The sequence below is a fragment of the Sphaerodactylus townsendi genome, linkage group LG15, assembly GCF_021028975.2.
Source record: "Sphaerodactylus townsendi isolate TG3544 linkage group LG15, MPM_Stown_v2.3, whole genome shotgun sequence".
Classification (NCBI taxonomy): Eukaryota; Metazoa; Chordata; class Lepidosauria; order Squamata; family Sphaerodactylidae; genus Sphaerodactylus; species Sphaerodactylus townsendi.
In genome coordinates this window covers 31,329,038-31,356,882 of record NC_059439.1, presented here as the reverse complement: position 1 = coordinate 31,356,882, position 27,845 = coordinate 31,329,038, and the positions used below count along the sequence as shown (strand labels likewise).

At 50.6% G+C, this 27,845-nt stretch overlaps 3 protein-coding genes across 6 annotated transcripts; 2 read left to right on the top strand and 1 right to left on the bottom strand.

Moving 5' to 3' along the window:
- Positions 1 to 645: 645 nt before the first annotated feature.
- Positions 646 to 9,257, top strand: SEPTIN1 (septin 1). Its single transcript, XM_048517933.1, has 11 exons — positions 646 to 698; positions 829 to 919; positions 1,524 to 1,610; positions 3,328 to 3,451; positions 4,278 to 4,412; positions 5,821 to 5,938; positions 6,161 to 6,262; positions 6,793 to 6,892; positions 6,983 to 7,148; positions 8,314 to 8,401; positions 8,880 to 9,257. The coding sequence occupies exons 1-11, from the start codon at positions 696 to 698 to the stop codon at positions 8,958 to 8,960; spliced, it is 1,095 nt and encodes a 364-aa protein (XP_048373890.1). The 5' UTR covers positions 646 to 695; the 3' UTR covers positions 8,961 to 9,257.
- DCTPP1 (dCTP pyrophosphatase 1) lies at positions 9,225 to 14,561 on the bottom strand. Of its 2 annotated transcripts, none has more exons than XM_048517935.1 (4): positions 14,262 to 14,561; positions 13,614 to 13,741; positions 12,481 to 12,591; positions 9,225 to 10,693 (listed from the first exon to the last, which is right to left on the bottom strand). In XM_048517935.1, exons 1-4 carry the CDS (start codon positions 14,523 to 14,525, stop codon positions 10,465 to 10,467), a joined length of 732 nt encoding a protein of 243 aa, XP_048373892.1. In that variant the 5' UTR covers positions 14,526 to 14,561; the 3' UTR covers positions 9,225 to 10,464. The 2 variants fall into 2 exon arrangements, with proteins under 2 accessions (XP_048373892.1, XP_048373893.1); XM_048517936.1 differs by having other exon boundaries at positions 12,481 to 12,588.
- A 232-nt stretch (positions 14,562 to 14,793) lies between these two features.
- QPRT (quinolinate phosphoribosyltransferase) lies at positions 14,794 to 26,736 on the top strand. 3 transcript variants are annotated; one of them, XM_048517605.1, is made up of 5 exons: positions 14,795 to 14,893; positions 16,209 to 16,489; positions 16,917 to 17,473; positions 25,158 to 25,289; positions 26,099 to 26,736. In XM_048517605.1, the coding sequence occupies exons 3-5, from the start codon at positions 16,922 to 16,924 to the stop codon at positions 26,318 to 26,320; spliced, it is 906 nt and encodes a 301-aa protein (XP_048373562.1). In that variant the 5' UTR covers positions 14,795 to 14,893; positions 16,209 to 16,489; positions 16,917 to 16,921; the 3' UTR covers positions 26,321 to 26,736. The 3 variants fall into 3 exon arrangements, with proteins under 3 accessions (XP_048373563.1, XP_048373562.1, XP_048373561.1); XM_048517604.1 differs by having other exon boundaries at positions 14,795 to 14,897; XM_048517606.1 differs by lacking the exon at positions 25,158 to 25,289 and having other exon boundaries at positions 14,794 to 14,897.
- The last annotated feature ends 1,109 nt before the right edge of the window (positions 26,737 to 27,845 follow it).

Sequence of the window (27,845 nt, the reverse complement as noted above, 5' to 3'; positions counted from 1 at the left end):
GTAACCTGTGAGAACCTGCGGGTTCCCACCTCTGGAAAAAGGTATGGTTTTTGGAAAAAGCTCAAACAGTATAGAAACACTCTGTACCCGGGGCCTATAACTGACTTTTCATACACTTGCATTCTAGTAGTACGATTCATTTCCTTGGAAATATTTAATTAACCTGAGCGTTACAGATCTCTGTCAGGTACAATGACTGTGGGAGAAAGGCAGGGAGAGACAGGGGGTTAAATGTCCTTGGGCTGCGGCTATTTAGTCACTTGGGGGGCAGAAAATTGCCCCCCCCCACTCCTGCTCCTTCCCCCCGGGTCCATACAGACTTCAAGACCTGGTGCAAAAAAACGTTGTTTGGTTGTGGTGGAAGAGGGCGGCCGCCCTTATGGGGGGCGGAAAACGAGGATTTTTCACCGGGCTAAATTTCCCCCAGATACGCCTCTGGGGAGGGACATAAGCAGAAACACCGATCACACTCTCCCAAATCCGACACAGCCCTTTAGCGACACCAACTTGAAACCAGCATCACCCACAGGTGGAAAAAAAAGAAAGAAATGAAAGTGGCCCAGCCAATGGGGGACCAAGATGGGTGCAAAGACTGACTTCCTGTTTCCCTGATGCGAGAGGATGTGGTAAACTGAGAGACGGCAAAGGTGCGCAGACGTCTCTCCGTCGCCTCCTGCACAGTCAAGAGTCCAGATATGGTAAGAACCCAGAAAAGAGACCCTTTGAACTTGCTTCTTTTCACTTCCCCCGACTTGGGTATGGAGAGGGAGGGGAGTTAGAATGTCAGCATGAAGAACGTCTCAAATGGACTCTTTCTCTTTGCGTTAGGACAAGGATTACGTTGGTTTTGCTACTCTGCCCACCCAAGTCCACAGGAAATCCGTGAAGAAGGGCTTCGACTTCACCCTGATGGTGGCAGGTACAGCATGGAAATATCCATTTCCTTGATTGCCGCAAACTCCAGCCTCCTGGCTTGTTAAGAGGCAGATCCCAGACATCCTCAGGAGCAGCACTGGTGTAGGAGGTTAAGAGCTCGTGTATCTAATCTGGAGGAACCGGGTTTGATTCCCAGCTCTGCCGCCTGAGCTGTGGAGGCTTATCTGGGGAATTCAGATTAGCCTGTGCACTCCCACACACGCCAGCTGGGTGATCTTGGGCTAGTCACAGCTTCTCGGAGCTCTCTCAGCCCCACCAACCTCACAGGGTGTTTGTTGTGAGGGGGGAAGGGCAAGGAGATTGTAAGCCCCTTTGAGTCTCCTGCAGGAGAGAAAGGGGGGATATAAATCCAAACTCTTCTTCTTCTTCTACATCCAGATTCTCCCTATTTCTCTTTTTTACACCGCTACAGATACGCAGTTGTACAAAATGGTGCCTCCCAATTGTAGTCTTTTGCAAACCGAATCAGACTAGCTGCCATAATAACAATGCAGGAGGCAGTCACGAATCTCCCAGTGTGTCGCAAGATTTGATCCCATGGATTTCAGAATAATCATTGCATTTGCTCTGACCCATTCACTGTACAGGGGAATCCGGTCTGGGGAAATCCACCCTCATCAACAGCCTTTTCTTGACAGACCTGTATACCGATCGGACAGTTCTGGATGCTGAAGGTGAGCACAGTTTCTTGTTGGGAATGGTCACAACAATAACGTAGCTCTACGTGTACAAAGTGCTCTGCAGCAGAATGACAAGATGACACATCCCCCTCTTGACATGCTTACAATCTAAACTAGATGCAGGAGTTTGAGGGAAAGGCAGGGGCGTACTGCTCAGGGGGACATATTGGGTCATATGTCCCTGGGCTGCAGCCATTTAGTCACAGTGCAAAAAAAACATTGTTTGGTCGTGGTAGGGGAGAGTGGTCGCCCATACATGGCGGGGGTGGAAAACTCAGACTTTGCACCAGACTACATTTTCCCTAGATACGTGGCGTAGTGGCGAAGAGCAGTGGCAAAGAGCAGGTGCACTCTGATCTGGAGGAACTGGGTTTGATTCCCAGCTCTGCCGCTTGAGTTGTGGAGGCTTATCTGGGGAATTCAGATTAGCCTGTGCACTCCCACACACGCCAGCTGGGTGACCTCGGGCTAGTCACAGCTTCTCGGAGCTCTCTCAGCCCCACCTACCTCACAGGGTGTTTGTTGTGAGGGGGGAAGGGCAAGGAGATTGTCAGCCCCTTTGAGTCTCCTGCAGGAGAGAAAGGGGGGATATAAATCCAAACTCTTCTTCTTCTTCTGGGGAAGGGACAAGGGTGAGAAGGGTAAATGGACGGAATATGACTAAGGGGGCCTCTTTTCAGAAAAGGTGGGTTTCCAGGAGGACCATCTAGGAGGGCAGAACCGAGAGCATCTGCCAGGCTTTCAAGGGGACTGTTTAAGCAGAAGGGGAGGCAGGGGGAGGAAAGACAGAGTTGCTTGAGAAAACAGGAGGGCAGTGGATAGCTGAGGGCAGTGGACCGAAGGTCTTGGGCAAAGATAATTTGGGAGACAAGAACAGTGAGGTAAGCGGTGGGCCAAGTCCAGGGAAGACTTTGAAGGAAAGGATGAGGAACTTGTGCTGGGATATTGAGGAGATAGAAAAAGTGCAGAGAAGGGCAACGAGGATGATTGAGGGACTGGAGCACCTTCCTTATGAGGAGAGGCTGCAGCATTTGGGACTCTTTAGTTTGGAGAGGAGGCGGCTGAGGGGGGATATGATTGAAGTCTATAAAATTATGCATGGGGTAGAAAATGTTGACAGAGAGAAATTTTTCTCTCTTTCTCACAATACTAGAACCAGGGGGCATACATTGAAAATGCTGGGGGGAAGAATTAGGACTAATAAAAGGAAACACTTCTTTGGTGTTTGGAATATGCTGCCACAGGAGGTGGTGATGGCCACTAACCTGGATAGCTTTAAAAGGGGCTTGGACAGATTTATGGAGGAGAAGTCGATTTATGGCTACCAATCTTGATCCTCCTTGATCTGAGATTGCAAATGCCTTAACAGACCAGATGATCGGGAGCAACAGCTGCAGAAGGCCATTGCGTTCACATCCTACATGTGAGCTCCCGAAGGCACCTGGTGGGCCACTGCGAGTAGCAGAGAGCTGGACTAGATGGACTTTGGTCTGATCCAGCTGGCTTGTTCTTATGTTCTTATGCTGGATCTCAAAGCCCTCAGAAATTTAGGGCAGGGCTTGAAGAAAGCATATCACATGGTCAGAGAAACCAACGAAGCCTGCGATTCCAGGAACAGTGGTCTACATTGATGGGCATGGTCCAGAATATCGAGAAGCAGGAAAAGCATGGTACTGATTCTTTCATCCCACCTTCCCTCCCCTCCCTGCAGCCAGGATCCCCCAGACGCTGGAGATTGTCAAACATGCTGTGGATATTGAAGAAAGGGGGGTGAAGGTGAAATTGACTGTGATTGACACCCCAGGATTTGGAGATGCCGTGAATAATGTCGAGTGGTAAGAGGCCATATGTATGGGGACCTGTTTCAGCTCATTGGGATCTGTTTCAACTCATTGGGATCAGAGAGGTAGCCGAGAAATGTCTATAACAGTGATGGCGAACCTTTTTAAGACCGAGTGCCCAAATTGCAACCCAAACCCCACTTATTTATCGCAAAGTGCCAACCCAGCAATGCTGAGGTTTTAGTTTAGAAAAAAATCGGTTGGTTCCCTCTTCCTCCGCCTCACCTGCTCGAGCAGGAACCAGCCTGCTCTAGCCTCAGGCATGTCCTGCATGCACCGCTCTGTGCCTCTCTAGCATCTCTGCCTCCTCTGCACCCCCCACCTCGGGCAGCAGCCACCCGGGGCACAAGCACCAGGCCCGACAGCCATGTCATCCTTGCTCACTGCAGTGTGCGCACGTCGTGCTCAGTGGCCCATGCCAGCCTAGATGTGTGTGTGTGTGTGTGGGGGTGATTTTCTGCCCCCCACATGACGAACTCTGTGTGTGTGTGCCCACAGAGAGGGCTCCGAGTGCCACCTCTGGCACCCGTGCCATAGGTTCGCCATCACTGGTCTATAAGGAAGGAATCTTCAGAGCCAGTCAAAACTCCAGGGTTCTCCAGAAAAGAAGGAACATCTAGTATTCTAGAAGCCAGGGTTTCTCACTTTGAAGCGGGGAAGGAAGCAAAGCATACATACCTAGGTAGATCCTGAATATTTGAGAGATAGGATTAAGGTGAGTTCGCACATGTAGTTATAAACCTTTCATTTAGTTACGAATCTAGTTAGGAAAGCACTTTCTTGTAACCTCTGTTTTCCTCCCTGATCTCTTGTACTGCAGCTGGAAGCCAATTGCCCATTACATCGATTGCCAGTTTGAGCAGTATTTTCGGGACGAGAGCGGCCTCGACCGCAAGAATATTCAGGATAGCCGTGTTCACTGCTGCCTCTACGTCCTCTCACCTTTTGGACATGGGTATAATGCAGACCTGGGCATTATACGGCCCGGGGGCCACATCCGGCCCGCCGGATGACCCTGACTGGCCCGCATGACAGACCTGGCCCTGGCCTAAGAGGACCTGTTTAGAATTGCGCTGCTCATTCTTCCGCTTACCCTCCCCCTTCCCCCCTCACCTTGCCACTGCGCTGGAAAGGGCCTCTGAGAAAGGCCACTCCCCTCGCTCCGTGGCTTCTGGGGCATTCCCCTCCTTTGAAAGCCCCGCAGAAGCCGGTTGCCTTGGCTGCCGGCTTCTGCGGGGCTTTCAAAAGCGCCTCGCCCTCCCTGCCTTGCTGGGGAGCGAGGCGCTTTTGAAAGCCCCGCAGAAGCTGGCAACCAAGGCAACCGGCTTCTGCGGGGCTTTCAAAAGCACCAGTCGATGAAAAAAGTAGGTCAAGGGACTTAAGTCTCCCCACTTGCTTGATTGTCACAGTGGACAACTATGCAGGTAGGTTAAGCCTGTGATTCTTTGTGCCAAATAGTGTTGTATGCAGAACTGTTGCTGCTTGTTCCACGTTGATCTGTGCACCTGTCTGTCACTTATCAGCCCCTATTATGCAGAATGGAGTTCAGCCTTTTGGCCCGGCCCTCCACAATATTTTCTGTTTCTTATGCGGCCCCTGGAAAAAATAATTGCCCACCCCTGGTATAATGTGTGGAAGTTTACCGTTTGTCAGCTGTGACACAGAAGAAGGGATTGGATCTATACTTCTTAGGAGCAGCAGTGGCGTAGGAGGTTAAGAGCTCGTGTATCTAATCTGGAGGAACCGGGTTTGATTCCCAGCTCTGCCGCCTGAGCTGTGGAGGCTTATCTGGGGAATTCAGATTAGCCTGTGCACTCCCACACACGCCAGCTGGGTGACCTTGGGCTAGTCACAGCTTCTCAGAGCTTTCTCAGCCCCACCTACCTCACAGGGTGTTTGTTGTGAGGGGGCAAGGGAGATTGTAAGCACCTTTGAGTCTCCTGCAGGAGAGAAAGGGGGGATACAAATCCAAACTCTTCTTCTTCTTCTTTTTAGTCTCAGATGCCTCCCAGATGAGGGATGATTAGAACTTCATTTGTGACACGGCCAACCCCTGAATTTATTCCCTGCTCACAATTCATTTCTAAAACAGATGAAATAATAATAAAGAAGGCCACTGAGTAGGTGAAGAGTGCCTTTATAACTGATGCCCCACACATCTGGATAAAGGAAATGGTTTTCAGGCTTGATCGAACCCCGACAACTTTTTAAAAAAGCTAACCAGTAGAGACCCCTTGGCCACATTCTGTCATGCGGTTGGTAAATAAGTCCCAAATCAGAGCAAACATGGCCTCTTTAAGAGGCAGGGCTCCTAAGCGCTCCAACAGGATAGGCCAAGACTGACTCCTCCTCCTCTGCTGCAGGCTCCGCCCCCTGGATACAGCATTCCTGTGTGCCATTCATGACAAAGTCAATATTGTACCTGTGATTGGAAAGGCGGATTGCTTGACTCCAGCAGAGGTACAACAGAAGAAAGAGAAGGTGAGATTTTTGAAGGGTGCGGAGAAGGGAACCTCAAACTCCAGGGGCCTGGAATTGATGGAGAATCTTCCGTCCAGTAGATTACCCATCCAAAATCTCATGTCACGACTGAAACACATCTCTACTGCTGGGATTCTTGTGTCCCAATCTTACCCCCATCCCAGCCAACGCTGCCTTTCGTGGGTTTTTGAACTACTCGTTTCAATTCCTTGTAACCCACAGATCCGGCAAGAGTTAGAAGAAAACGGGATAAACATTTACGAGTTTCCTGAGTGTGACTCGGATGAAGATGAAGGATTCAAAGCTCAGGATGCTGAGATGAAGGTGAGAATCGGACAAGAAGCAGCCGAGCTTTAGGGAGGGAGATGAAACACCAAGGAGCAGCAGTGGCATAGGAGGTTAAGAGCTCGTGTATCTAATCTGGAGGAACCGGGTTTGATTCCCCGCTCTGCCACCTGAGCTGTGGAGGCTTATCTGGGGAATTCAGATTAGCCTGTGCACTCCCACACACGCCAGCTGGGTGACCTTGGGCTAGTCACAGCTTCTCGGAGCTCTCTCAGCCCCACCCACCTCACAGGGTGTTTGTTGTGAGGGGGGAAGGGCAAGGAGATTGTAAGCCCCTTTGAGTCTCCTGCAGGAGAGAAAGGGGGGATATAAATCTAAACTCTTCTTCTTCTTCTTCATTCCGCACATGCAGAATAAGGCACTTTCAAACTGCTCTCAGTGCTCTTTGAAGCTGTGCGGAATGGCAAAATCCACTTGCCAACAGTTGTGAAAGTGGTTTGAAAACGCATTATTTTGCTTGTGCGGAAGGGGCCTAAGATATACTGGCTCAATTTGTGTTCTCCCTGCAGCGCAGCATCCCCTTTGCTGTAATTGGGTCTACTCAGGTGGTGAGAGACTTGAAGGAAAAAGTCTTCCGGGGAAGGGAATATCCCTGGGGAACAGTGGAAGGTAAGTTGTATTCAAGGGGGAAGGCTCAGGGGAGGGTCCAGGGCCACAGGACGCTGCTGACATCACTTCCTATTTCGTTACCCCCTCCAGTGGAGAATTCAGCTCACTGCGACTTCCTCAAACTTCGGAACATGCTGATTCAAACCCACATGCAGGACTTAAAGGACGTGACCCACGAAGTCCATTACGAAAACTACCGGGCTCAGTGCATCCAGAACTTGTCCAGGATCGGGGGCCGGGATCGCAGCAGCCGCGCGTGAGAAAGCCCTGGGGTTCTAAAAGTCTTTTTATGGGCAGGGATACATGGGGCCTTGGTCCAAGAGGATAGGGATCCAGTTAAGGAATCGACAAAAGACCTTAACAAACCCACGTGCAAGGAAAGCCCTCACCATTGCGTGTTTTAACATTATGCCCTCTGCCCTATTAAAGGGTAGGTTCAGCAATTTAGATAAATCCGCAAGGTTATGCAGTTGCAAACTCAATGTGGTTGAAACCTTGACTCACCAACTCTTGCACTGCACCAGATTTGATAACATCAGATCTAAATATACCAACCTACATTTTTTCTTTCAATCGGGGCTGCCTGATCTGACTAGGTTATCTCTAATGTTAAACAACTCGGACCCTGGTCTTTGTGAAGAGATCGCCAATTTCATTGCGGAGATAGTTCCCAGTAGAACGTATTTGTTGTGCTCCCCGTGGGGCCTTTTATCTATCATGTATCCATGCAATTGTTCCCGATTCATGTAACTTTTTTCTGACTATGCCAATAAAGGCTTATGTATGAACATAAGAACATAAGAACAAGCCAGCTGGATCAGACCAGAGTCCATCTAGTCCAGCTCTCTGCTACTCGCAGTGGCCCACCAGGTGCCTTTGGGAGCTCACATGCAGGATGTGAAAGCAATGGCCTTCTGCGGCTGTTGCTCCCGAGCACCTGGTCTGTTAAGGCATTTGCAATCTCAGATCAAAGAGGATCAAGATTGGTAGCCATAAATCGACTTCTCCTCCATAAATCTGTCCAAGCCCCTTTTAAAGCTATCCAGGTGAGTGGCCATCACCACCTCCTGTGGCAGCATATTCCAAACACCAATCACACGTTGCGTGAAGAAGTGTTTCCTTTTATTAGTCCTAATTCTTCCCCCCCCCCCAGCATTTTCAATGGATGCCCCCTGGTTCTAGTATTGTGAGAATGTATGTATGTATGTATGAATCAACAAAAGGGACTGAAGGGGTCCCATTTCAGGATTTAAGCTGACAAAACACACAAAAGCTTTGACTGTGTGTTCCTGCACAGCAGGGGGTTGGACTTGATGGTCCTTGTGGTCTCTTCCAACTCTATGATTCCATGAAACTTTACAATTAACTTGACAAATGGGAGCCAGGACTCCTGGGTTCTAAGCTACCGCCTGTCTTTCCAGGAAGCTGTCTCGTCAAGGCGCTACCGAGCTGCCACTTCTGCCTCTGGCTCCTGACGCGGAGAAATTAATCCGTGAGAAAGACGAGGAGGTGAGTCTGAAGGAAATTCCCCTCCTGCACAAAACAAAGATCTGTGTTTTTCCTTGGGGTCCGTGATCACGGATCATTGGCTAACAGACCACTGTACAGGAAGTTGTCTCCTCACCACCCCCGTGGCTACTGCTGGCCAGTGTGGTGTAGTGGTTAAGAGCAGGTGCACTCTAATCTGGGGAACTGGGTTTGACTCCCCGCTCTGCCACTTGAGCTGTGGAGGCTTATCTGGGGAACCAGATTAGCTTGTGCACTCCAACACATGCCGGCTGGGTGACCTTGGGCTAGTCACAGTTCTTGGGAGCTCTCTCAGCCCCACCCGCCTCACAGAGTGTTTGTTGTGGGGGAGGGAGAAGGGAAAGGAGATTGTAAGCCCCTTTGAGTCTCCTTACAGGAGAGAAAGGTGGGGTATAAATCCAAACTCTTGTCGTCTTCTTCCCACCCTGGGCAATCTGAGCCTCCGTTTCTCTTTGCCCAGCTCCGCCGAATGCAGGAAATGTTGGAGAGGATGAAGGAACAGATGCTACAGAGTCAGGTGGAGCAATCAGATGGTCTCTGAAGCGGCTTCCTGCCCTTCTGTGGGAATCCTGGAATGGAGAAAGAGTCCAATCTCCTTCCACCTGGCAAAAGGCGAAGACATTATTTAGCTCAGGAGAGCGCCGTGTTCACGCTGATGGGGGAGTTTTTTGGAAGGGCGGTGGGTGGGACTGTTTAGGGAATTCTCCAACTGGATTGCCTGTCTGTCGCTGGTATGTATCCTTCTTTCTTGGCACAATCAAAGAGCTCACTGGAATGCAACTGCTTCAACAAATTCACGAGAGAATTCAAAGAAAATAAAATATATTTTTTTGCACAATGTAAGAACTGGTTTGCGGAGAGATCTAAAATAGCTGCTCTACCTTCCCACAATTGACTGATTCACCTTTCGTATAGATATCTGTTTCTCGCCAAATACTTATTTCCAAAGGTGTTGGCTGGGCTGTATCCACCCTCAGATCTTTCTTTACAAATCCATTTTTTTACCCCCACCCCACTGGCATGGGTTATCTGTTTATCTAGGGGTCTGCAACCTGCAGCTCTCCAGATGTTCATGGACTACAATTCCCATCAGCCCCTGCCAGCATGGCCAATTGGGGCTGCTGGGATTTGTAGTCCATGAACATCTGGAGAGCCGCAGGTTGCAGACCCCTGATAGAAATACACCCCATACTGTCTGCAGACCCTCTACAGATGGAGAGGCTACAATATTATACGAGGGCACATGGGTCATTTTAAGAACTGAGGAGCTACTGGTAACACAAGACAATCTTGAAGACGGGACACGGTTCATAAGCAAAGAAAACGTCATGCTAGGGAAATGGTGGACTGCGAGTCTGGAGTGGCACCAAAAACAACCAACAAGAACCCAGTGGAGGCAGCCAACTTGAATAGAGGGTCAGCTGTAAACAGGTAGGCTGATTAACCCTTTCACCTCCTGCTCTTCGTCACTTAACATCAACCGTTGCTCAGCTACCTTTCCACCCCTGGGCAGAAAGGATGCGTCTTGCTCCGTGGCTGCAACTTGAAAGGGCAACGCAGCCTTTTCCTTACCTGTTAAAACTGGCAGCTCCCCCCACAACATAAACACAACGAGACCTGCCATACGCATCTGCTCCGTAACATCCAGATTTCCCCTGAAATTTGTCCAGTTCCAAGCCAGTGTTCGGAAGTCCCGTGTCAAGTTTCACACACGGCGCTAAATCCGGCTGCCTTTTCAAAGAAAGGGCAGGGCAGACAGAAAGATCCTCACCACATTTTTAGGAAGAGGGGAGTGAAAGCAACTGGAGCGCAGCTTATATGTCCCGTTTCCCCCCTTCCCCCCGCAAGACCATTTACACACTGATTGGATGTCAGGACTTATCCCACAGTGGCTACAATGAGGTAGGCACAAGCTTGAAAACAATAATCGTGGCTTAAAATCACAACACCATCTTTCTCCTGACTTGCAACTAGAACCCAGAACCGTCCAAGGCCGCAGGTAAGTTTCTGTCCTGCCCCGGAAGAGGCGGCAGCAGCAGCAGCTCCTACTCCTGATACTCCGTGTACTTCTTGGACGAGCCGTAGACTTTCTCGGCTGGGTATTTAAGGCGGTTCTTCTCCATTTTCCGGAGGGCGGCGGACGGCAGGTCCACGCGGCACTTGTCCGCCAGGGCCACCAGGTAAATGAGGACGTCGCTGAGCTCATCAGAGAGGGCTTCGCGATCCGGGTCTGTCCACCCTGGTAGACCTTCGGGGGCTTCCGCCCGCCATTGGCTGAGAAACACAAAGTTGAGTGAAGACTCAGCTGGACCCATGATATAAAGAGCCCAAAAGGCCATGTGTAGCATTTAACCAAGAGGTACTGGTCTTCTGCCCCGCACACGTTTCTTTGTCAACGCTCAAGCCACGCCACATCAAACGTTTTATAAGGACCTTGAGCTTGTTTGGAGGTTCTAGCAGGGGAGCGCAGCTATCGTATACCCTTGACCGAAGAACGGTACACTCCTATCTGGGATGGTCGTCCTCTTCCACCGAGCGCGCAGCTTCGGGAGGGACGCACATGGAGCGGTGAGGGAGGCAGGGGACACCCGCCTAGCCAGCCAGATCAGCCGAATCAACCCTGGCGATCAATGGGGTGACAGATGTCGCAGCCAGATCGCCCTCACATCCTCACATCTATGCCTACTCATCAGACAAGGTCAAATCTTTCTATCTGCTTTGTGATCAGTCTCCTCAGAGATCCCTAGACGTTGCCAAATTCCTGGCGCTGGCACAACAGATTCGTCACAGATTTTAGTTTATTTATTTATTTATTGTTTTAACTGCTGGAAATGTCTGAACCTACTTATTTTAACTTGATTCTCCTCAACCTCTCTGTTGTATTTTAAACTCAAGCCAATAAAAGGTTGATGATGATGATGATGTTTTATAAGGAACTGCCATGTGTTTGCTCCATCTATCTCCCCTTGAGGCTTGATCCTATGAGCACCGCGCTACGTATCCTTTTCTCAGAAGAGCCAAGTAACGATCCAAGCAACTCTAATCCGGAGAACTCGGTTTGATTCCCCGCTCTGCCACTTGGGCTGTGGAGGCTTATCTGGTGGATCAGATTAGCTTGTGCACTCCAACACAGGCAAGCTGGGTGACCTTGGGCTAGTCACAGTTCTTTGGAGCTCTCTCGGCCCCACCCAACTCACAAGGTGTTTGTTGTGGGGCGGGGGAAGGGAAAGGATATTGTCAGCCCCTTTGAGTCCCCTTACAGGAGAGAAAGGGGGGATATAAATCCACACGCTTTGTCTTCTTCTGTGCCTTGAATCTGGACTACCTTGACCACACCTTTGCTTGCTGCCTGCCCTGACTCGGGACTGTTTTGGTCTATGCCTTTGCTGCTTGGCCTGACTCTGGACTGTCTGGACTACACTTCGCTTGCAGCCTGCCGGGATCTGGTCTGTCTGGCCACGACCTAGCTAGCACCTGCCAGCAGCCTTAGGCCGGTCTGACTTTGATGGACCAATGGACTGATTTTTGCAAAGCAGGCTCTACTCATTCCATCTAGAAGAAGAGAGAAGAGGAGTTTGGATTTATATCCCCCCTTTCTCTCCTGCAGGAAACTCAAAGGGGCTTACAATCTCCTTGCCCTTCCCCCCTCACAACAAACACCCTGTGAGGTGGGTGGGGCTGAGAGAGCTCCGAGAAGCTGTGACTAGCCCAAGGTCACCCAGCTGGCGTGTGTGGGAGTGTAGAGGCTAATCTGAATTCCCCAGGTAAGCCTCCACAGCTCAGGCGGCAGAGCGGAGAATCAAACCCGGTTCCTCCAGATTAGATACATGAGCTGTTAACCTCCTACGCCACTGCTGCTCCTACTTAATTGAGTCTAAGTATCGGCATTCTCCAGCCACAAAACTCCCACCCTTCTTCAAGGGTTGTGGCGTCTTCCAAATCAAAATGAGATAGAGTATGGAGACACTGCAAAGGACACACCCATAGGCCTCCCCCCCCCAACGCCCCTTCCCAAGTCCTGCCTTTACAGGCTAAGCACCAGGTCCATCCTCAGTACTCACAAGAGTTCGGCCACTTCCCCCACCTCCCCGACAAGGGCAAGGAGCAGATTCCGAGGCTGGTGGTACTTTCCCCAGCCCCTCTCGGCAGCGAATGCAGTCTGGAGGCTTCTGCTGCGGAGGAAAGCGAGAGAAAGAAATGAGACTGGAAATGGAGGTCAGGAGTGCCCGCAGAAGAGTTCAGAGAAGAGGGGAAAATGAAACCACTGGCATAACCTGAAGGTAAATGAGGTTATGGGGAAAGTCACTTTCTCCATTCTGCATTCTAGGGCAGTGATAGCGAACCTTTTCGAGACCGAGTGCCCAAATTGCAACACGGCAATTTAACCTGAATACTGAGGTTTTAGTTTAGAAAAAAACAGTTGGCTCTGAGAAATGCGTTACTTGGCAGTAAGACTGGTGGTAGCCGGTGGCTTTGCTTTGAAGCAACCATGCAATTCTTCCAACAGGTGAATCACAACCCTAGGAGGGTTTACTCAGAAGCAAGCCCCATTGCCAGCAACCAAGCTTACTCCCAGGTAAAGGATCGCGCTTTAGTTCTTTGCATGAAAATCAGTGGGGTTTAACAGCGCTTAACAGGGTTACCTACACTGCTTCCCCAAAACTAAGTCTTAGGTTTAATGCTAATAATTGAGCCCAGCGGTCCAGGCCAGCCTAGATGTGGGGGGGGGGGGACTCTGTTTGTGCGTGCCCACAGAGTGGGCTCTGAGTGCCACCTCTGGCACCCGTGCCATAGGTTCGCCATCACTTTTCTAGGGAGACTGAACACATATGGACAGTCCACAAAAACATGTCATTGCAATGCTGTCTTGCTTTACCTATACGAAGGCCGGGCAAATTATTATATGGCTTTTTAGATGTTGCTGTGGAACAGCATGGTGACCTATGTCTTCCACACAGAAAAAGAAAACAGCATCACAGCAAGGCCCAACACCTTTTCCAGATTTCCAACTTAAACGGACTCTGTGAACATCCTCTCGTACACACTTTGCGCATCTTCTACACATGCAAGTCAAGGGCTGGGAGTTGCTGCTGGGGTACATTCGTGAATGCCCCGTTCCCAGAAGGGTTTGTTTGTGAGGCTTCTGGGCAGCGATTGAGGCCTGGCGGGAGGAGGAGAGCAAGGAATCTCTTACATGTCTTCCAAGGTGGGCTCGTTACTGAACCGAAATGTCTTCCCTGAGTTTCCGGGCCCGTCTTCCACCGTCGCTTCATCGTTTTTTTCCACTTTTATCTCCAAGGAACTGCCAGAAGAGCGCAGAGTCTGGTGAGGAAAAAATAACAGTAATGTGAACCTTCATTTCGACCAAAGAATGAAGAAACTTCCCTGCCAGTTTAAAATCGGAAAGCAGGTAGTCCTGTAAGTGAAGCACTAGTTCCTACTTCCCGTGCCACTGGAGTTTCCAGCTGAGATGAGCTACTTAGGTCAAACTGGGCCACTTTTATCACGGCCTACAGTCTTCCTGGTCAACAATGATGCAGGTTTCCCCACAAGTGCTATTTCTGCTTTGCAAGAAACTGCAGCTCAGGGCACAACCACCACGAGCTAATCAGCTTCAGATTAGGACCTGGGTGGCAAATCCTCGCTCTGCCCTGAAGCTTGCTGGGCACCTCGGGACAATCACTTTCTCTAAGTCTAAGCTCCTTCACAGGGTCGTTGTGCGGACAGAATAGAGAAGGAAGAACCACATACACCACCCTGAGCTCGTTGGGAGGAACAGCAAGTTAAAAAACGTGCTAGGCAGAACGACCCTGCAAAGATGTAAAAGAGAAGGCTACTCCACCTCATCGGCTTCGGGCGAGCCATCCGCTTGCAGAAATCCATCTCGCCGGTTCTGTATTCGAATGCTGCGCACGTGCCCTTCCCCCGCAGCGTGTTGCTTCACATCGCACACCCCACCGTGGGAGATGGAGAAGTCTCTCCCGCAAGCGCTGCAGCCCGCTTTCAGGGCGTCGTCCTGCACTCTGTGCAACCACGCGAACTCCTTCTCCCACTCCTCGCGGTACTTCTGCATCTCGGCGGGAGGCTCAGCTGGGGCAGCTGCCATGGACGCCAGCAGCCCGGTACCCGGTCAGAGCCCACTTTGCACAGAAGCCCCGTCCCAGCCAATCAGCAGCGATCATGAAAGTGGGCTCTGATTGGACGGCGCAGACACGACGCGAAGAAGGCGGCATCTGTAGCCCAATCAAAATGAGGCCGCTTAGTGAGAGAGGCGGCGATGTGTCCAATCATTAAAAAAATAGAGAAGGCGGGTTCTAGGGCTTCACTCGGTGACAGGCACAGAGGGCAGCCAATCAAAAGCCGTCGGTAGCAAACGCAAAAAATAAAACTCACAAAACTTTTTCAGAGAACAGAAAGTTCGACTTTGATCCAAGGGGGGAAAAGTTTATTTACAGCGTGAACAACACTAGGGGCGTGGGTAAACAATAGCCATTTTTTGGTTTTTATTAACCGCTGCAAGAGTTTTGGTTGCAACCTGTTGGAAAATGGAGAGATTTCCTGATCAAAAAAATTGCGAAGATGCAATGAGAGAGGATTTCAACTTGGCCAAATTGACTAATTTTGTAAACAGGAGACCAGAACATGAATTTAAAGAGAAATGGGAGTTCTACTTTAAGTATTAGGCATGTGCATACATGGATATTTATGATGTTACAGTCTATTAAGAATGTTGTATTAATTTAAAGTATAAATATTATTTTAAGCTGATTAGAGTAAGGACTCTAACTACCATAATGTTTTTATGTACACAAAACTATACGTTTTTGCTTATTGATTAATCTCTTTTCTACAGATAATCAATGAGAATGTAGCAAGAAATAACTAGACTGCTTAAATGATTAATAACTAAGGTTGTTCCCTTTCAGTGTACAAGAATTAGGACTAATAAAAGGAAACACTTCTTCACACAACGTGTGATCGGTGGTTGGAATATGCTGCCACAGGAGGTGGTGATGGCCACTAACCTGGATAGCTTTAAAAAGGGCTTGGACAGATTTATGGAGGAGAAGTCGATCTATGGCTACCAATCTTGATCCTCCTTGATCTGAGATTGCAAATGCCTTAGCAGACCAGGTGCTCAGGAGCAACAGCCGCAGGCCATTGATTTCACATCCTGCACGTGAGCTCCCAAAGGCACCTGGTGGGCCACTGAGAGTAGCAGAGAGCTGGACTAGATGGACTCTGGTCTGATCCAGCAGGCTGGTTCTTATGTTCTTATGTACTAGCTAATGTTAGTTTATTTTTATTAATACGACTATTAATTTTACAAGATTATAAATGCAGATCAGTATAATCATTTTTAAATGTATTATTATTGTTATTCAAATGTTTGCTCATGTGTACTTATTTTTAATCTTTCAACTTCCTTTTCCAAAATTATTTTGGGGGAAAACCACACTAGGATTGTGTGGGGACCCAGCAAATAGTAGACTTTAGTTAAAGGGACAGGACATTTTTCTCCAGGCTTGTCGAAAACCCTTCACATCTGAACACTCTCTGTAGGTCTCTCTGTTTCACATATACAAAGGAGAAATTCTCCACCTACGACTTTGCTGACGTATGAGTCTCGCTTGGAGAAGCATGATTTAGTAAATGCCTGTGTTGAGTAATAGTTGTCTGGGCTATAATGTATGTGTAAGCCTTCTTGATCCCCCCCCCCCCTTGAGTTCTGCTATTTAAAGAGTTGTAAGCATGTAAGCAATCAACCCCCTTTCCTTTCTTTCCAAAGGTCCTTCAGAAAAAAAGAGTAGATTCCTCGGGTCTGCTTTGGAAAAGAACCAACATATCCCTCTAGTCATCTGTGTGCCGTTTAAGATCATCCATGCCTTAGGCGAGGGGTGTGTAGGGCTTTGTTTATACAAGAAGAGCAGCCTAAGTCCAAAGTGCAACCAACCTAATGCTACCCCTAACCCGCCGCCTCCCACCCCTCAGGAATTCAGGAAATCTTTTCAGCACAGCCAGGGGAACTGGAGAAAAAGTTGCAAAGGAGTGTTCCGGAAAGCTGTTCAGGTAAGCCTTTTTCAGTTATAAACTTCTTACAGGAGGGTGTTTTGGGAAGGCAGCTGCGTGAGTCTGCACAAGAAGAGCAGGATTCCTGTCCAGTAGCAACTCTGAGACCAACAAGATATTGAGGGGTGTCAGCGTCTGAGAGTCTGGCCTCCCTCTATTGCAGCATGGATGTGGGCGTGTGCCATAAAATAAAAACCATGGCAGATTTTTATTGACTGGTCTCATTTTTCGCTGACTAGAATTGAAACTAGTTTTTTTTGGGGGGAGGGGTACCTTTGCTGGCTTTCAGACAGCTGTCTTGTTTAATAAGCTGTGTTTTAAAATGTGTGTTTCTGCTCTGGCTTTAAAGCCTTGGAGCATTTCTCGGTGTGGAGCTTACTTAACGTCCACCATTGTCTGGCACGTTTTTGCCATTTCTCCTCCCCAGCGTCCATGGCCTCACGCTCAGACCTTTCACACCTTCTCCCAGCTGCCCAGTTGCGCCAGCTGGCCCATGACTGGCTGCAAGAGGATGCTCCCAGCTTTGACTACGGAGGCTACGCTGTGGGGGATCGACGGGAACGGGCCACGCTCCTCTGCAAGTCCCCGGGAGTTTTGGCTGGCTTTCCTTTCTTCGAGGCCACCTTTGCGGAGCTGGGCTGCTCTGTGGAGTGGTTGCGATCAGAGGGAGCCTGGGCACAACCAATCACCCAGGTGGCTGAAGTCCGTGGGCCAGTGAAAGACCTCTTGCTTGGTGAGCGGGTGGCTCTGAACTGTGTGGGACGGTGCAGCGGTATTGCGACACTGGCAGCAAAGGCGTGTCGGGCGGCACGAGAAGCCGGTTGGCACGGAGAGGTGGCTGGAACAAGGAAGACGACGCCTGGGTTCCGTCTCCCTGAAAAATATGCCCTCCTAGTGGGAGGAGCTTCCTGCCACCGTTATGATCTGGGGAGCCTCATCATGTTGAAGGATAACCACGTGTGGGCATCTGGCAGCATCACACAAGTGGGTGGATCCTAGTTCTTTTGCCCTCTTTCCCTATAATGGTCCAATTGCATGTTGCAGGGGAAAGGCTATTCCTTCACTATAACTGCTGCGAGTAACGATTAATCAATTCAGCTTTTTAACAGAGAATCCAGATGTCACTGTTGACAGCCTGTCGTACTCCGGTTTTTGGTATGTTGTTTTCTCATCTTTTTTTTTCAAGCCAGATACTTTTTGCTTAAAACGAAACATTAAATGCAGCGTCAGCACCAGGGCCCCTTCCGCACATGCAGAATAATGCACTTTCAGTCCACTTTCAATGCACTTTGCAGCTGTGCGGAATAGCAAAATCCACTTGCAAACAATTGTAAAAGTGGATTGAAAGTGCATTATTCGGCATGTGCGAAGGGGCTCAAGTTGTCAAGCACTATGTAGTTTTTTCATTGCCACTAAATAACAAAGCAACTAATAACAATAACTAATAACAATAACAATGTTTATTTATTAAACATGTGAAACCCTTTGGAAGTGGCAGAGAAAAGGAAAATCTACATATGTCTTCACTAGGGTTTGCAAAACCTCCAGTGGGGCCTGGGTTTTTCTTGGGATTATGATCTCCAGAATACATAGATTATAGAATACAGAATACATAGATCCCATGGAGGAAATGGCTGCTTTGGAGGGTATATACCAGTGGTGGCGAACCTATGGCACGGTGTAGTCGACCCACTTGGTCAAGTATAAGCAAACGAGAGCAGAGACAGCTTGGAGATAACATCTGAGTGGAGATGCGCCAGGCAGCGGGAGACCGAGGAGGTCCGGGTGGTTCCCTAAGCGAGTCTCCCGTCTGCCCCGGTTCCTGGCACCTTTTATTGTTACTCTATCGGGGGCGTGTAGAAGGGAGGACTGGGGGGAGTTCCGGGAGAACGGGAGGCGGGAGGTCGGGAGATCATCATGTGATGTATGATCTCACATCTGGCTTTCTACGTGCGGAGAGAGGAGCATCATCACAGCGTCCTGCAGCCTAATCCTCACCTGGGGGCAAGACCATTGTCCCTGCGCCCGGTGACTGAGCCAGACAGTTCATGACCCGTGACTCATGGGGGGATGAGGAGTGGGGAGTCGCGATCGCGACCGGCAAGGCCGCGAGGTCCGTTAGGCGTCCCAGCGCTTCTACTACGGTGCTGCTGGGTCAGCGGTGCACTACTTACATCTCCTCGCTTTTACATTTTAGAGAAGGGAGGGCCGAAATGCTAAGGGGCTGATTTAGGATGGGCCAGCTTGTCTCCCTCCGCCCGCTTAGTCCAAGCTCGCTGGCCAAGCTGCTTGTGTAACATTAGAACTTGGATTATCGCGGGGTAAGGGAAATTCGAGGGGTTTCCTTTACACATGTTACAGGGCAATATTAGACACGCATTGAAATCAGAAACAAGATCCACGATAACAAGGCACATAATTAGAGCCGATGCAGAGCTGTACAATAGCTTACTCAACCATCCCCCCCGCAAGCCAGCTCCAGAGGGCTGACCACCAATGGGGTAAAACATCATACTTCAGGATTAGATACAACTTCTTGCAGCTCACGCACTTTCGCCATGTGAATCAACTGGGAGATTATCAGAAAGATTAAAACAACACATATTATGTACATTCTCACAACCTTGGTGATGCAGCAACAACAAGTAATCAATAAGCGGACACGCGATTGTCTAGGGTCGCTGGGCGAAGTTCCTGCTGCTTTCGGAGGCCAGAAGAACATCCAAGAGGTACCCGGTGGAGGTAGAGTTGATGGACTTCGCAAGGGCACAGGCCAGCCCGACCCAATAGTCTCTTAACGTATTGTAGGAAGCGAGTCCGGGGACTCCCACTAGGAAGATTGCGAGAGAGGCGAACTCACGCTTCGGAGAGGGCGCACCGCGTCGCTCCGGCTACAGGAGGGGTCGAAGGCGAAAGGCGGGCTGACGGGCGTCCGGGCTCCCGGGGTGGAGCCTGGGGCAGTGGATCGATGGTGAAGGCGACTAAGGAGGCAGCAAAGAGATTCCGGCAGAGAGTCGAGGCGGGATCAATGTAGTCGCGTTCTCTCCCCGCGAGGTCCAGAACCAGCCCTTGGGAGCAGGATGTTTCCAGAACACGGGGAGAATGTCCTCCCATGTGCGTGCAGTAGTTCCACTCATTGGCCGAGCCCGACGAATCGGGCCCGGAGTCGGTTCCCAGTTTGGCTGCGCCCGGTGATGCGCGGCGCCAGGTGTTAGATTCGTGGTTAGCGACAGTCTTGAGTGACAAGGGAGAGAGCGCCAGCCGGAGTGGGTTTGGGCCAGCGACGGGATTCTCCAGTCGGCGCTCATAGAGTACACTGATAGATAGAAGAGCATTCATGAAGGGGCTTAGCCCAGACTCCGCTAGGGAAGTCTCCGGCTTTGCAGACCGAGGGAGCAGGCAGGAGCTTAGCAGGCTCCCGACTCCCAGGTACTGGCCCAGGCAGAAAGATGAGACGTTGGCAGCGGCAGCAAACTGCTCCCAGATGTTGGTCTGGTGAAAGTCTTCGTCAGGGGGTGGCCGATGCGCCATCGGCAGGAGGCAGCAGAGCAGGCAAAGGATGAGTGGCCGCCCGAGTTGAGTGGTGATGATCGCAAAGAGAGCTGGCACAGAGGTTCTCGGAGTGTCTCGGGGGGGGGTGAGGTCCTGCTTACGAAAGCAGCTCCTAGGAGCTTGGCTGGTGGTGCCAGCCTTGAGCGTCTCCCCTGCAAGGTCAATATCTGGTCTTGAGGCGTTGGCGACGGGCGTTCCTGTTAGGAGACTGCCGCTGGGCGGGATCCTTTAGAGAGATGTGCTCCATCTCCGGGATGGGGTTAGTTTCCTCCTGGCGCCATTCCATGGGTTAGCCTGTCATGTAGTCGAATGGAGTCCCACAGGGAGACCTGTAGGAAGAATGGACTGAAACACACACCCCTTTCCCAGGTTCACGGGGGGGGCCGAGTCCCGCGCAGGCTCAGTTCACCAGAATGCGGATGGCGGGAGAAGTTTTTTTGAATCCTTAATATAAAGAAGGAAGAAGGCTTTGCCTTTTGCAAGGCCTGTGAAGGTTGCTTTTAATGCAATCCCCTCCTGGGGGCCGCCTACTCCTCTCTTCTTTAGTTGTTTGACAGGGAGGGCAGGAGGTAGCGCGACCCTGAGTGGGAATTCGCGGGCTTCAAGCGTCATCAGGGTGCGTCCAAAGGCTGCAGGGCCGAGGGTCGACAGCCCTGCGAGGGAGGGAGCAGAAGCCCCGAGGGTCCTGGGGGGATTGTGGGTATGCATGACTTAATCAGCAACACAAAGCGGGGCTTTGGAGGAGCACCTTTTTGGGGATGTGGTGCATCCGGGGAGTGAAGCAATCCGGCAATTAGAGGCAAATTCCTGCGCTTTTACACACAAGGAAAAGCGGAAGGGGGGGTTTCTTTGCAAGGGAGTTGGGCATCTTTACCGTGGACTCTTGTGGTGGCTAATGCAGGAAGCGGAGGATGGTGCTAGAATTTTGGTGATCCGAATTATCCCGGGGGGTTGCCGCCTTCGCCGAGACCACGCTCCTTAAGGCGGCTTCGGCCGATTGGCGTGGCAAACACCACTTACACCCTAAATCATGAGGAAGGATCTTGTGTTTGCAGCTTAACCCCTTTGTGGGTATTAGGGGCATAATGGCAGCAGCCCCTTTTTTAAACTGGGGCCTGTCCTGAAGCAGTGCCTCACGGTATCAGGGCCGGGCCCAGATTTTTTTAATCCAGGAGGGCCAATTGGCCCCTCCCGCCTTACTACTTCGGTCGAGAAAAAAAAACAGAAGGAAAAGAGGAGGGGAGAGGGAAACAGTTTTTCCTGGCGGAAATCAGAAAAATAATTTCGGAGGGGCAAGATTGGGATCAATGACGGTGGCCCGGCTTTACCCGTCCCCAGACCAAGAGTCGTTTTGACCTGACTCATGAGGTCCCTTCCCAGAGATTGACATGGATGTCCACGATAATGATGATAGAAGCGGACTGCGAGCTGCCGCTCGAGTCCTGGGCTGTTGACCGTGATCGCGGGCTGGATGCTTTCCGATCTCGCCCCATGGTTTGTCTCCCCACCCCCAGATGATGCGGGCAAGCCTCGGCCGGCCACTGGTGGGAGCTACTCTGGCTGCTCTGATGACGGTAACATCAGCCGCCCGGTGTCCACCAGGCCCTTGAACTTACATCCCTTCTATGGCGAGCTTCCAGGATATGGGCCGGGGAGCTCCCGATAGGGCGTCTCCAATCCGCTTTCTGGCCAGTACGGTGGTGTAGGAGCCTAGCGCCCATGTTGGCTGCTGGGGCTCCATTAGCCTTTACTTGGCAGTGCGGCAGCGGGCAGCGCGATGGGGCAAGAAGAATCAGCTTGAGCGCAGCTGAGCTCCGGCGGAGCAGCTCCTGTGGGATGTTGGTCCAGACCTGGGAGGTGGATGGGTCGCTTGGTGCGTGTGAGTCGATCACTCCGAGGGACGCATGAACAGTCCCTGTTCAGCTGGCAGGAGCGCCTTTGGCAGCATCTAGCCCAATTGTCCCGGTAGGGATGGAAGGCTGCGTCATACTGGAGTTGGGGCGACAAGAACCTCGTGGGGGGAGCTTAAAGGAGATGGAGCTGGAGTGCATGCGGGGCCGAGATGCCACCCGAGAGGGGGGTGGTTTGGCAGGGGAGCCTAGGCGTTTGGAAGTCTGCTCATAGTACTCTCACTCCTTGGTCCCTGGGCTGGGGGAGGCCGGGCGGGAGTTCCCGGCGACCGGGCAGTTGCGTTTCTCCAGTGGAAACCTTTCTGGCAGCGTGGGCACCGGGTTTTTGGTGGCCTTCTCCTCCACTGGGGAGACCCTCCTCCCACTCCGGGGTTGCCTTAGGCCCCCGCCGGGCTGCCTACACTCCCTTCGGAAGTGTCCGGGTCCTGCCGCCAGTTAAAGCAGTCATCCTGGGGCTGCCTCCCGCCGGAGAGAGAGTGCTTTCTGCGGCGAGGGAGGCCAGCAGGTGGGGCGGAGGATCCGATGTCCTGGCAAGCGCTTAAGCATAGTCGGCCCAGTTCAGGATTTTTTGCCCAGGCCCGTGATTGCCCTGCGGCACTCCGATGGAAGGCGTTCTCGCTTTGCGAGAGCGCATGAGGAGCTTCGTTTTAGGCTTCCACCGCTATCTACCTGCCTCTTGAGCGCTTCCTGGAGCCTGTTCACAAAATCGGCATAGGAGCTCTTGGGGCTTTTGCAGGATGGAGGAAGAAACTCTGGAGTTAGCGCTGGCGGCGTTGGGGACCTTAACAAATGCCTTATAGAGGCACTCAAGAGAAGCGACGTAAGGGTGGCCTCAGGCAGGACAATCTGATCGTTAGGGTTGGCGAAAGCATGAAGCCATAAAGCTGTCTTGGCGGTGTAGGCGCCGCCGTAGTGGCTGCTCTGTTGAAGCACTGCTGGCGGAACTCACTTTCCCCAGACCTACAAATTGTGCAGGGCTCCAGGAGCATGCGAAAGGTGGTCTTCCAGTCGTCTGGAACCATTAGGTGGTTCCCTTCGCGATGGCCTCCAGCATGCCTCTCACGTAGGGGCTGAAAGTGACTCCTACGTCCCGCATTTGCTTCTGCGAAGACTCGGTAAGGATGTTTATAGTTTAGGGGGCGGTGCACTCGACAACCGCCCGGGATAAGCGCCACCCCCCCCCCTCAGTATCTGTGAAGTGGGCCGGGGCACAATGCAAGAATCTCAGCATCGTCTTCCGTCAGGGTTTCTTTGCTTCTGCAAGATCGAGTGCTAATACTTCTGCGCTATAGAGTGCTTGAAACCAGCATGCCATTGCGATGGCGTAGCCGGAGTCTGCAGTGGCCCGAGAAAATGAAGAAGCGAACAAGGGGAGAGGCGGCTGAGCGTGGGAGGAAGTTTGGAGTGGGTGGAAAAGGGCCCGAGGGGGGCAGAAGGAGGACAGAGCGTCCAATTTGAGTGGATAGAGAAAATTCGGGGAGTTGGAGATTGAAGGTGAAAGATCGAAAGGAGGTGACCTACAGCAAGGGAGCCGTAGGTCTGCAGGCTGATGGCGACAAAACATTGTACTCCATTGTTAGCAAGCGACATCGGCGGTAGCGAGGCTCTGTATCGCTTGAAGAAGTCGCCCGATGTTTTCCCAGTCGCTTAAGATTCAATGTCCCCCTCTGGGTACCATGGACACTTTGAGCTTCCAATCCTCCTCAACCAGATTTGCGCAGCTCCCTTCTCTTCACTGGGGACCCTGCCGCATTTCGTTAAGCAGCTTTCAGATTCGTCAGCACGTGCTTGTCATAAGCCCTGCTTTTACCCAGCTCCCCATACTCACGGTGTTCCGTCCGGACGAGAGAGTGTAATAGGGGCCAGCGTGTCTCTGGATCGCGCCGATCCAGTTAGGACGAAAGCGATACCGAAGCGGTGGTCCCTAAGATGTCGCGCCCGATCAAAGCGGACACCGGTATCGCGTGGCCCTTCCCCAGGCGGCGGTAGAGCAGGGTGGAGGTTCGAGGATTCCAGGGTTTCGGCGCACCAGCTTGTAGATGGAAACCCACGCGGTCAAGCGTAAAGCGGAAGCGAGACGAGACGCAGAATAACATCTGGTGGGGAGGATCGCCAGCGGAGACGGAGACCCAGTCCCGTGTTCCTAGCGAGTCTCCCGTCTGCCCGGTTCCTGCTGCACCTTATTGTTACTCTCGAGCGGTGTAGAAGGGAGGACTTCAAGGGGAGTTCGGGAGAGCGGGAGAGGCCGGGGAGGTCGGGGAGATCATCATGTGATGTATGATCTCATCTGGCTACGTCTTGGGAGAAGGAGCATCTGGCGTCTGCAGCTAATCTCACCTGGGAGGGCAAGACCATTGTCCCTGGCGGTGACCCCAGGCAGAACAGTTCATGACCAGTGACTCATGGGGATGAGAGGTAGGGAGTCGCGATACGACCGGCAAGACCGCGGAGTCCGTTAGGCGTCCCAGCGTTCTACTCTGGTGCTGCTGGTCCGTGGTTGCACTACTACAGCCGCGGGTGTCAGAGATGGCACTCAAGAGCCCTCTCTGTGGGCACATGCAAACAGAGTAGTCCTCACCCCCACCCCCACTCCCATCTAAACTGGCCTGGGCTGCAGGGCTCAACTATTAGCGATTAAACCCTGAAGACCTGGTTTTGAGAAGCAGTGTAGGCTAACCCTGTTAAGCGCTGTTAAGCCCCGCACTGATTTTCCGCGCGAAGAGCTAAAAGCGATCCTTTACCTGGGAGCAAGCTCAGTTGCTGGCAGTGGGCTTGCTTCTGAGTAAACCCTCCTAGGGTCGTGATTCACCCGTTGGAAGAGTTGCACGGTTGCTTCAAAGCAAAGCCACTGACTACCACCAAGCTTACTCCTGAGTATTACCTGCATGGAATAACCGGTTTTTTCTAAACTAAAGCCTCAGTACTCAGGTTAAATTGCCATGTTGGCACTTTGCAATAAATAAGTGGGTTTTGGGTTGCAATTTGGGCACTTGGTGTCGAAAAGGTTCGCCATCACTGGTATATACCATACCTTTGGTATACCATAGAGTTTAAGAAATCAAAGTCCTAGAGCGATAACACATCCCCACAGAACCCCACCTTTGCCAAGCACTGACCTCAAATGTCAGGAATTTCCCAAGCCAGTTTTGGCAACCCTGGTTCTTTCTCTAACACCATTCTGCCTTCTAATGGGTATAATCTCACAGGCTGTCCAGAAGGCCCGGCGCGTTGGAGGCTTTACCCTGAAGATAGAAGTTGAGTGTCGCTCGCTGGAAGAGGCTGTTGAAGCAGCAGAGTGTGGGGCTGATATTGTCATGTTGGACAATTTTACTCCTGAGGTACTGGGCTAGAGAAAGATAGGGACAGCTTTTGAAATAAAAAATTATTACCCTTTTAAAACCAAAAACTGGTTATTGAAACAGTAATGGGAAACTATTACACCGTTGTAACATTGTTTTGGAGAACTTTAATGGCATCAGTAGTGCTACCTCTTGTAAAAAAAAAACCACAAACCTAATTTAGTTAAAAAACTACCTTGCTCCATGTAAGAGTTGCTTGTATTGGGCACTGCACTATTTAAGCATAAGCATTTATTGTCATTGTGCACGCACAATGAAATTTACAGCAGCATTCCTCGATGCACACAATTTCAGACTCATACCCCTTCCTCACTTTCCCCTTCCTCCACCATCCCTACACAGCCCCAAACACACATCAACCACGAAGCCCGGAGTTCAGCGCCATACATCTGGCTCTAGAGTGAGAAGCTGTCTCTAAACGTCTTGTCTGGTTTTGGTGAGACCTGTATCGTCTGCGGGATGGTATGATTCAAAGAGAGTGTGCTGGATGAGACGGGTCTCTCAAGAATATTTTGGGCTTTCTTTGGAAGCACCGAGGAATTATAGTGTTCTTCCAAGGGGAGGGAGAGGGCAGCCGATAATCCTCTGTGCAGTAGTGATCACCCTTTGGAGCGCCTTCCTATCTGCCACTGTGCAACTGGAGAACCATACACAGATGCAGTAGGTTAACATCTCACAGCAAACATGCCACAATGGTAGCAAAACAGTCTGGCCTAATTTGGGGAACAGGAAATGTCTGATTTGACCCTGCCTCTCTTCCTGTTAAATCTCTCTCATTCGTCTTGTAGGATCTGCACCCCACAGCAAGCACCTTAAAAGCCTCTTTTCCTCATGTGATGATAGAAGCCAGTGGAGGAATCACCGAGGATAACCTGGCCAAGTTTGTGGGGCCCAACGTTGACGTGGTCTCCCTTGGTTGCCTCACCCAGTCTGCCGTGGCTGTAGATTTCTCCCTCAAGGTCTGCCGGGACCCTGCTTCCAAGCTGCCTGTGCAGAATTTTGTCTTTTGAGAGGGGAATTGGACTAGGAGTTCATCTACGACATGAAAACCTGTAGGTTCAACAGGAGATGAGTGGCATTCATTTCGTACAGCGCTTGCTAGGTTCAGACGTGATGATCGTGCCTCCACCTTTAAAAGGCACAAGGAATGAAGTGGAAGACCAGTAATTTACTTCTGGCCAGCTGATAATTTCAGTAGCGCATGGGAGAAGTGCTGGAGAAAGAACCAATGAAGTTGGTAACACAGAAGGCTCAGTGGCTGTATTTTCTTTCACGGTTTCAGCCCTTCTAAAGAAGTAGACCAGGCCTCCAGATTATCACATGGCAAAAAAGAGAAATGCGTGTAACATTTTCTTTTTGTGCCTCCTTCCCTCCTGCTGCAGGAAGGTCTGTTGGCTAAAAAAATAAAACAACCATCTTTTTAAAAGCTGCTTAAGGAATTATTTGTGTCCCATCTCGGGTCTATTTTTAACTGTCCAACCAAAGAACTGGATTAAAAATGGATGAAAGCAAATATCTAGGGAATTCAGCCTTTACAAATTGGGGTGGGTGTGGGGGGAAGATGTGTGAAGAATCATGGGATGGGGAAACCATTTGGAAATTCCATCCCACCCCGATGTCTCTTTCTCCAGGATTCACTACTCTTTGATTGTTTTGAGCTGGCTTAGTTTCCCTTATTCTAATCTGGAGAACTGGGTTTGATCCCCCACTCCTCCACCAGAGTGGCGGAGGGTTATCTGGGGAACCAGATGTGTTTCCGCACTCCTACATTCCTGCTGGGTGACCTTGGGCTAGTCACAGACCTCTCAGAACTCTCTCAGCCCCACCGACCTCACCAGGTGTCTGTTGCGGGGAGAGGAAGGGAAAGGAGCTTGTAAGCCACCTTGAGTCTCCTTACAGGAGAGAAAAGCGGGGTATAAATCCAACCTCCTCTTCCCACATTTCCCCTGGAATGGTTTCTCAGCTGTCCTCAGTATTTTGTATCTCATAAAGCAGGGGTGGGCAATTATTTTTTCCATGGGGCCGCATAAGAAACAGAAAATATTGTGGAGGGCCGGGCCAAAAGGCTGAACTCAATTCTGCATAATATTTATTGTATTTCTTTAGATTAAAAAAGCAGTAAATAGCATTGTTTTGACAAGCGGGCAAGACTAGTATATGTTAAAAGTTATGCAATGAAAAAAGTGAGAACACCTTCCAAAAATTGTAATTTATTCCACACAAATTTCTCAAAACAATGGTAGACAAAATGTTAACATTTTTTTACTATTTATTGACTCATACCCAGGCCAGTCAAGGGACCATCCGACGGGCGAGATGTGTGCTCCTTGAACACGTCTCAATGCTTAGGTCTGTCTCATAAAGCATACTCGAGACTCAACAAGACCATTTCTTTTTGGTAGAAAGTTTGGCAGGTGTGTTTGTTTTGCTTTTGGTTCATTTGTGAAGCTGTCTTTTTTTCTGATGCTTGGTGTGATGAAAGAATATGCAAAAATCCTTCCTCTGCCCTTGGATGGGCCAATTTAGCTGTTATTG

Coding starts and splice junctions, on each gene's coding strand:
- SEPTIN1 (XM_048517933.1), top strand. Junction 4,413..5,820: donor CTCTCACCTTTTGGACATGG/GTATAATGCAGA, acceptor CCTCTGCTGCAG/GCTCCGCCCCCTGGATACAG. Junction 5,939..6,160: donor TACAACAGAAGAAAGAGAAG/GTGAGATTTTTG, acceptor TGTAACCCACAG/ATCCGGCAAGAGTTAGAAGA.
- QPRT (XM_048517605.1), top strand. CDS start 16,922: ATGGCCTCACGCTCAGACCTTTCACACCTTCTCCCAGCTGCCCAGTTG. Junction 17,474..25,157: donor CATCTGGCAGCATCACACAA/GTGGGTGGATCC, acceptor ATAATCTCACAG/GCTGTCCAGAAGGCCCGGCG. Junction 25,290..26,098: donor TGGACAATTTTACTCCTGAG/GTACTGGGCTAG, acceptor TTCGTCTTGTAG/GATCTGCACCCCACAGCAAG.
- DCTPP1 (XM_048517935.1), bottom strand. CDS start 14,525: ATGGCAGCTGCCCCAGCTGAGCCTCCCGCCGAGATGCAGAAGTACCGC. Junction 12,592..13,613: donor GAGCCCACCTTGGAAGACAT/GTAAGAGATTCC, acceptor TTTCCTCCGCAG/CAGAAGCCTCCAGACTGCAT. Junction 10,694..12,480: donor GGGGAAGTGGCCGAACTCTT/GTGAGTACTGAG, acceptor TGTGTTTCTCAG/CCAATGGCGGGCGGAAGCCC.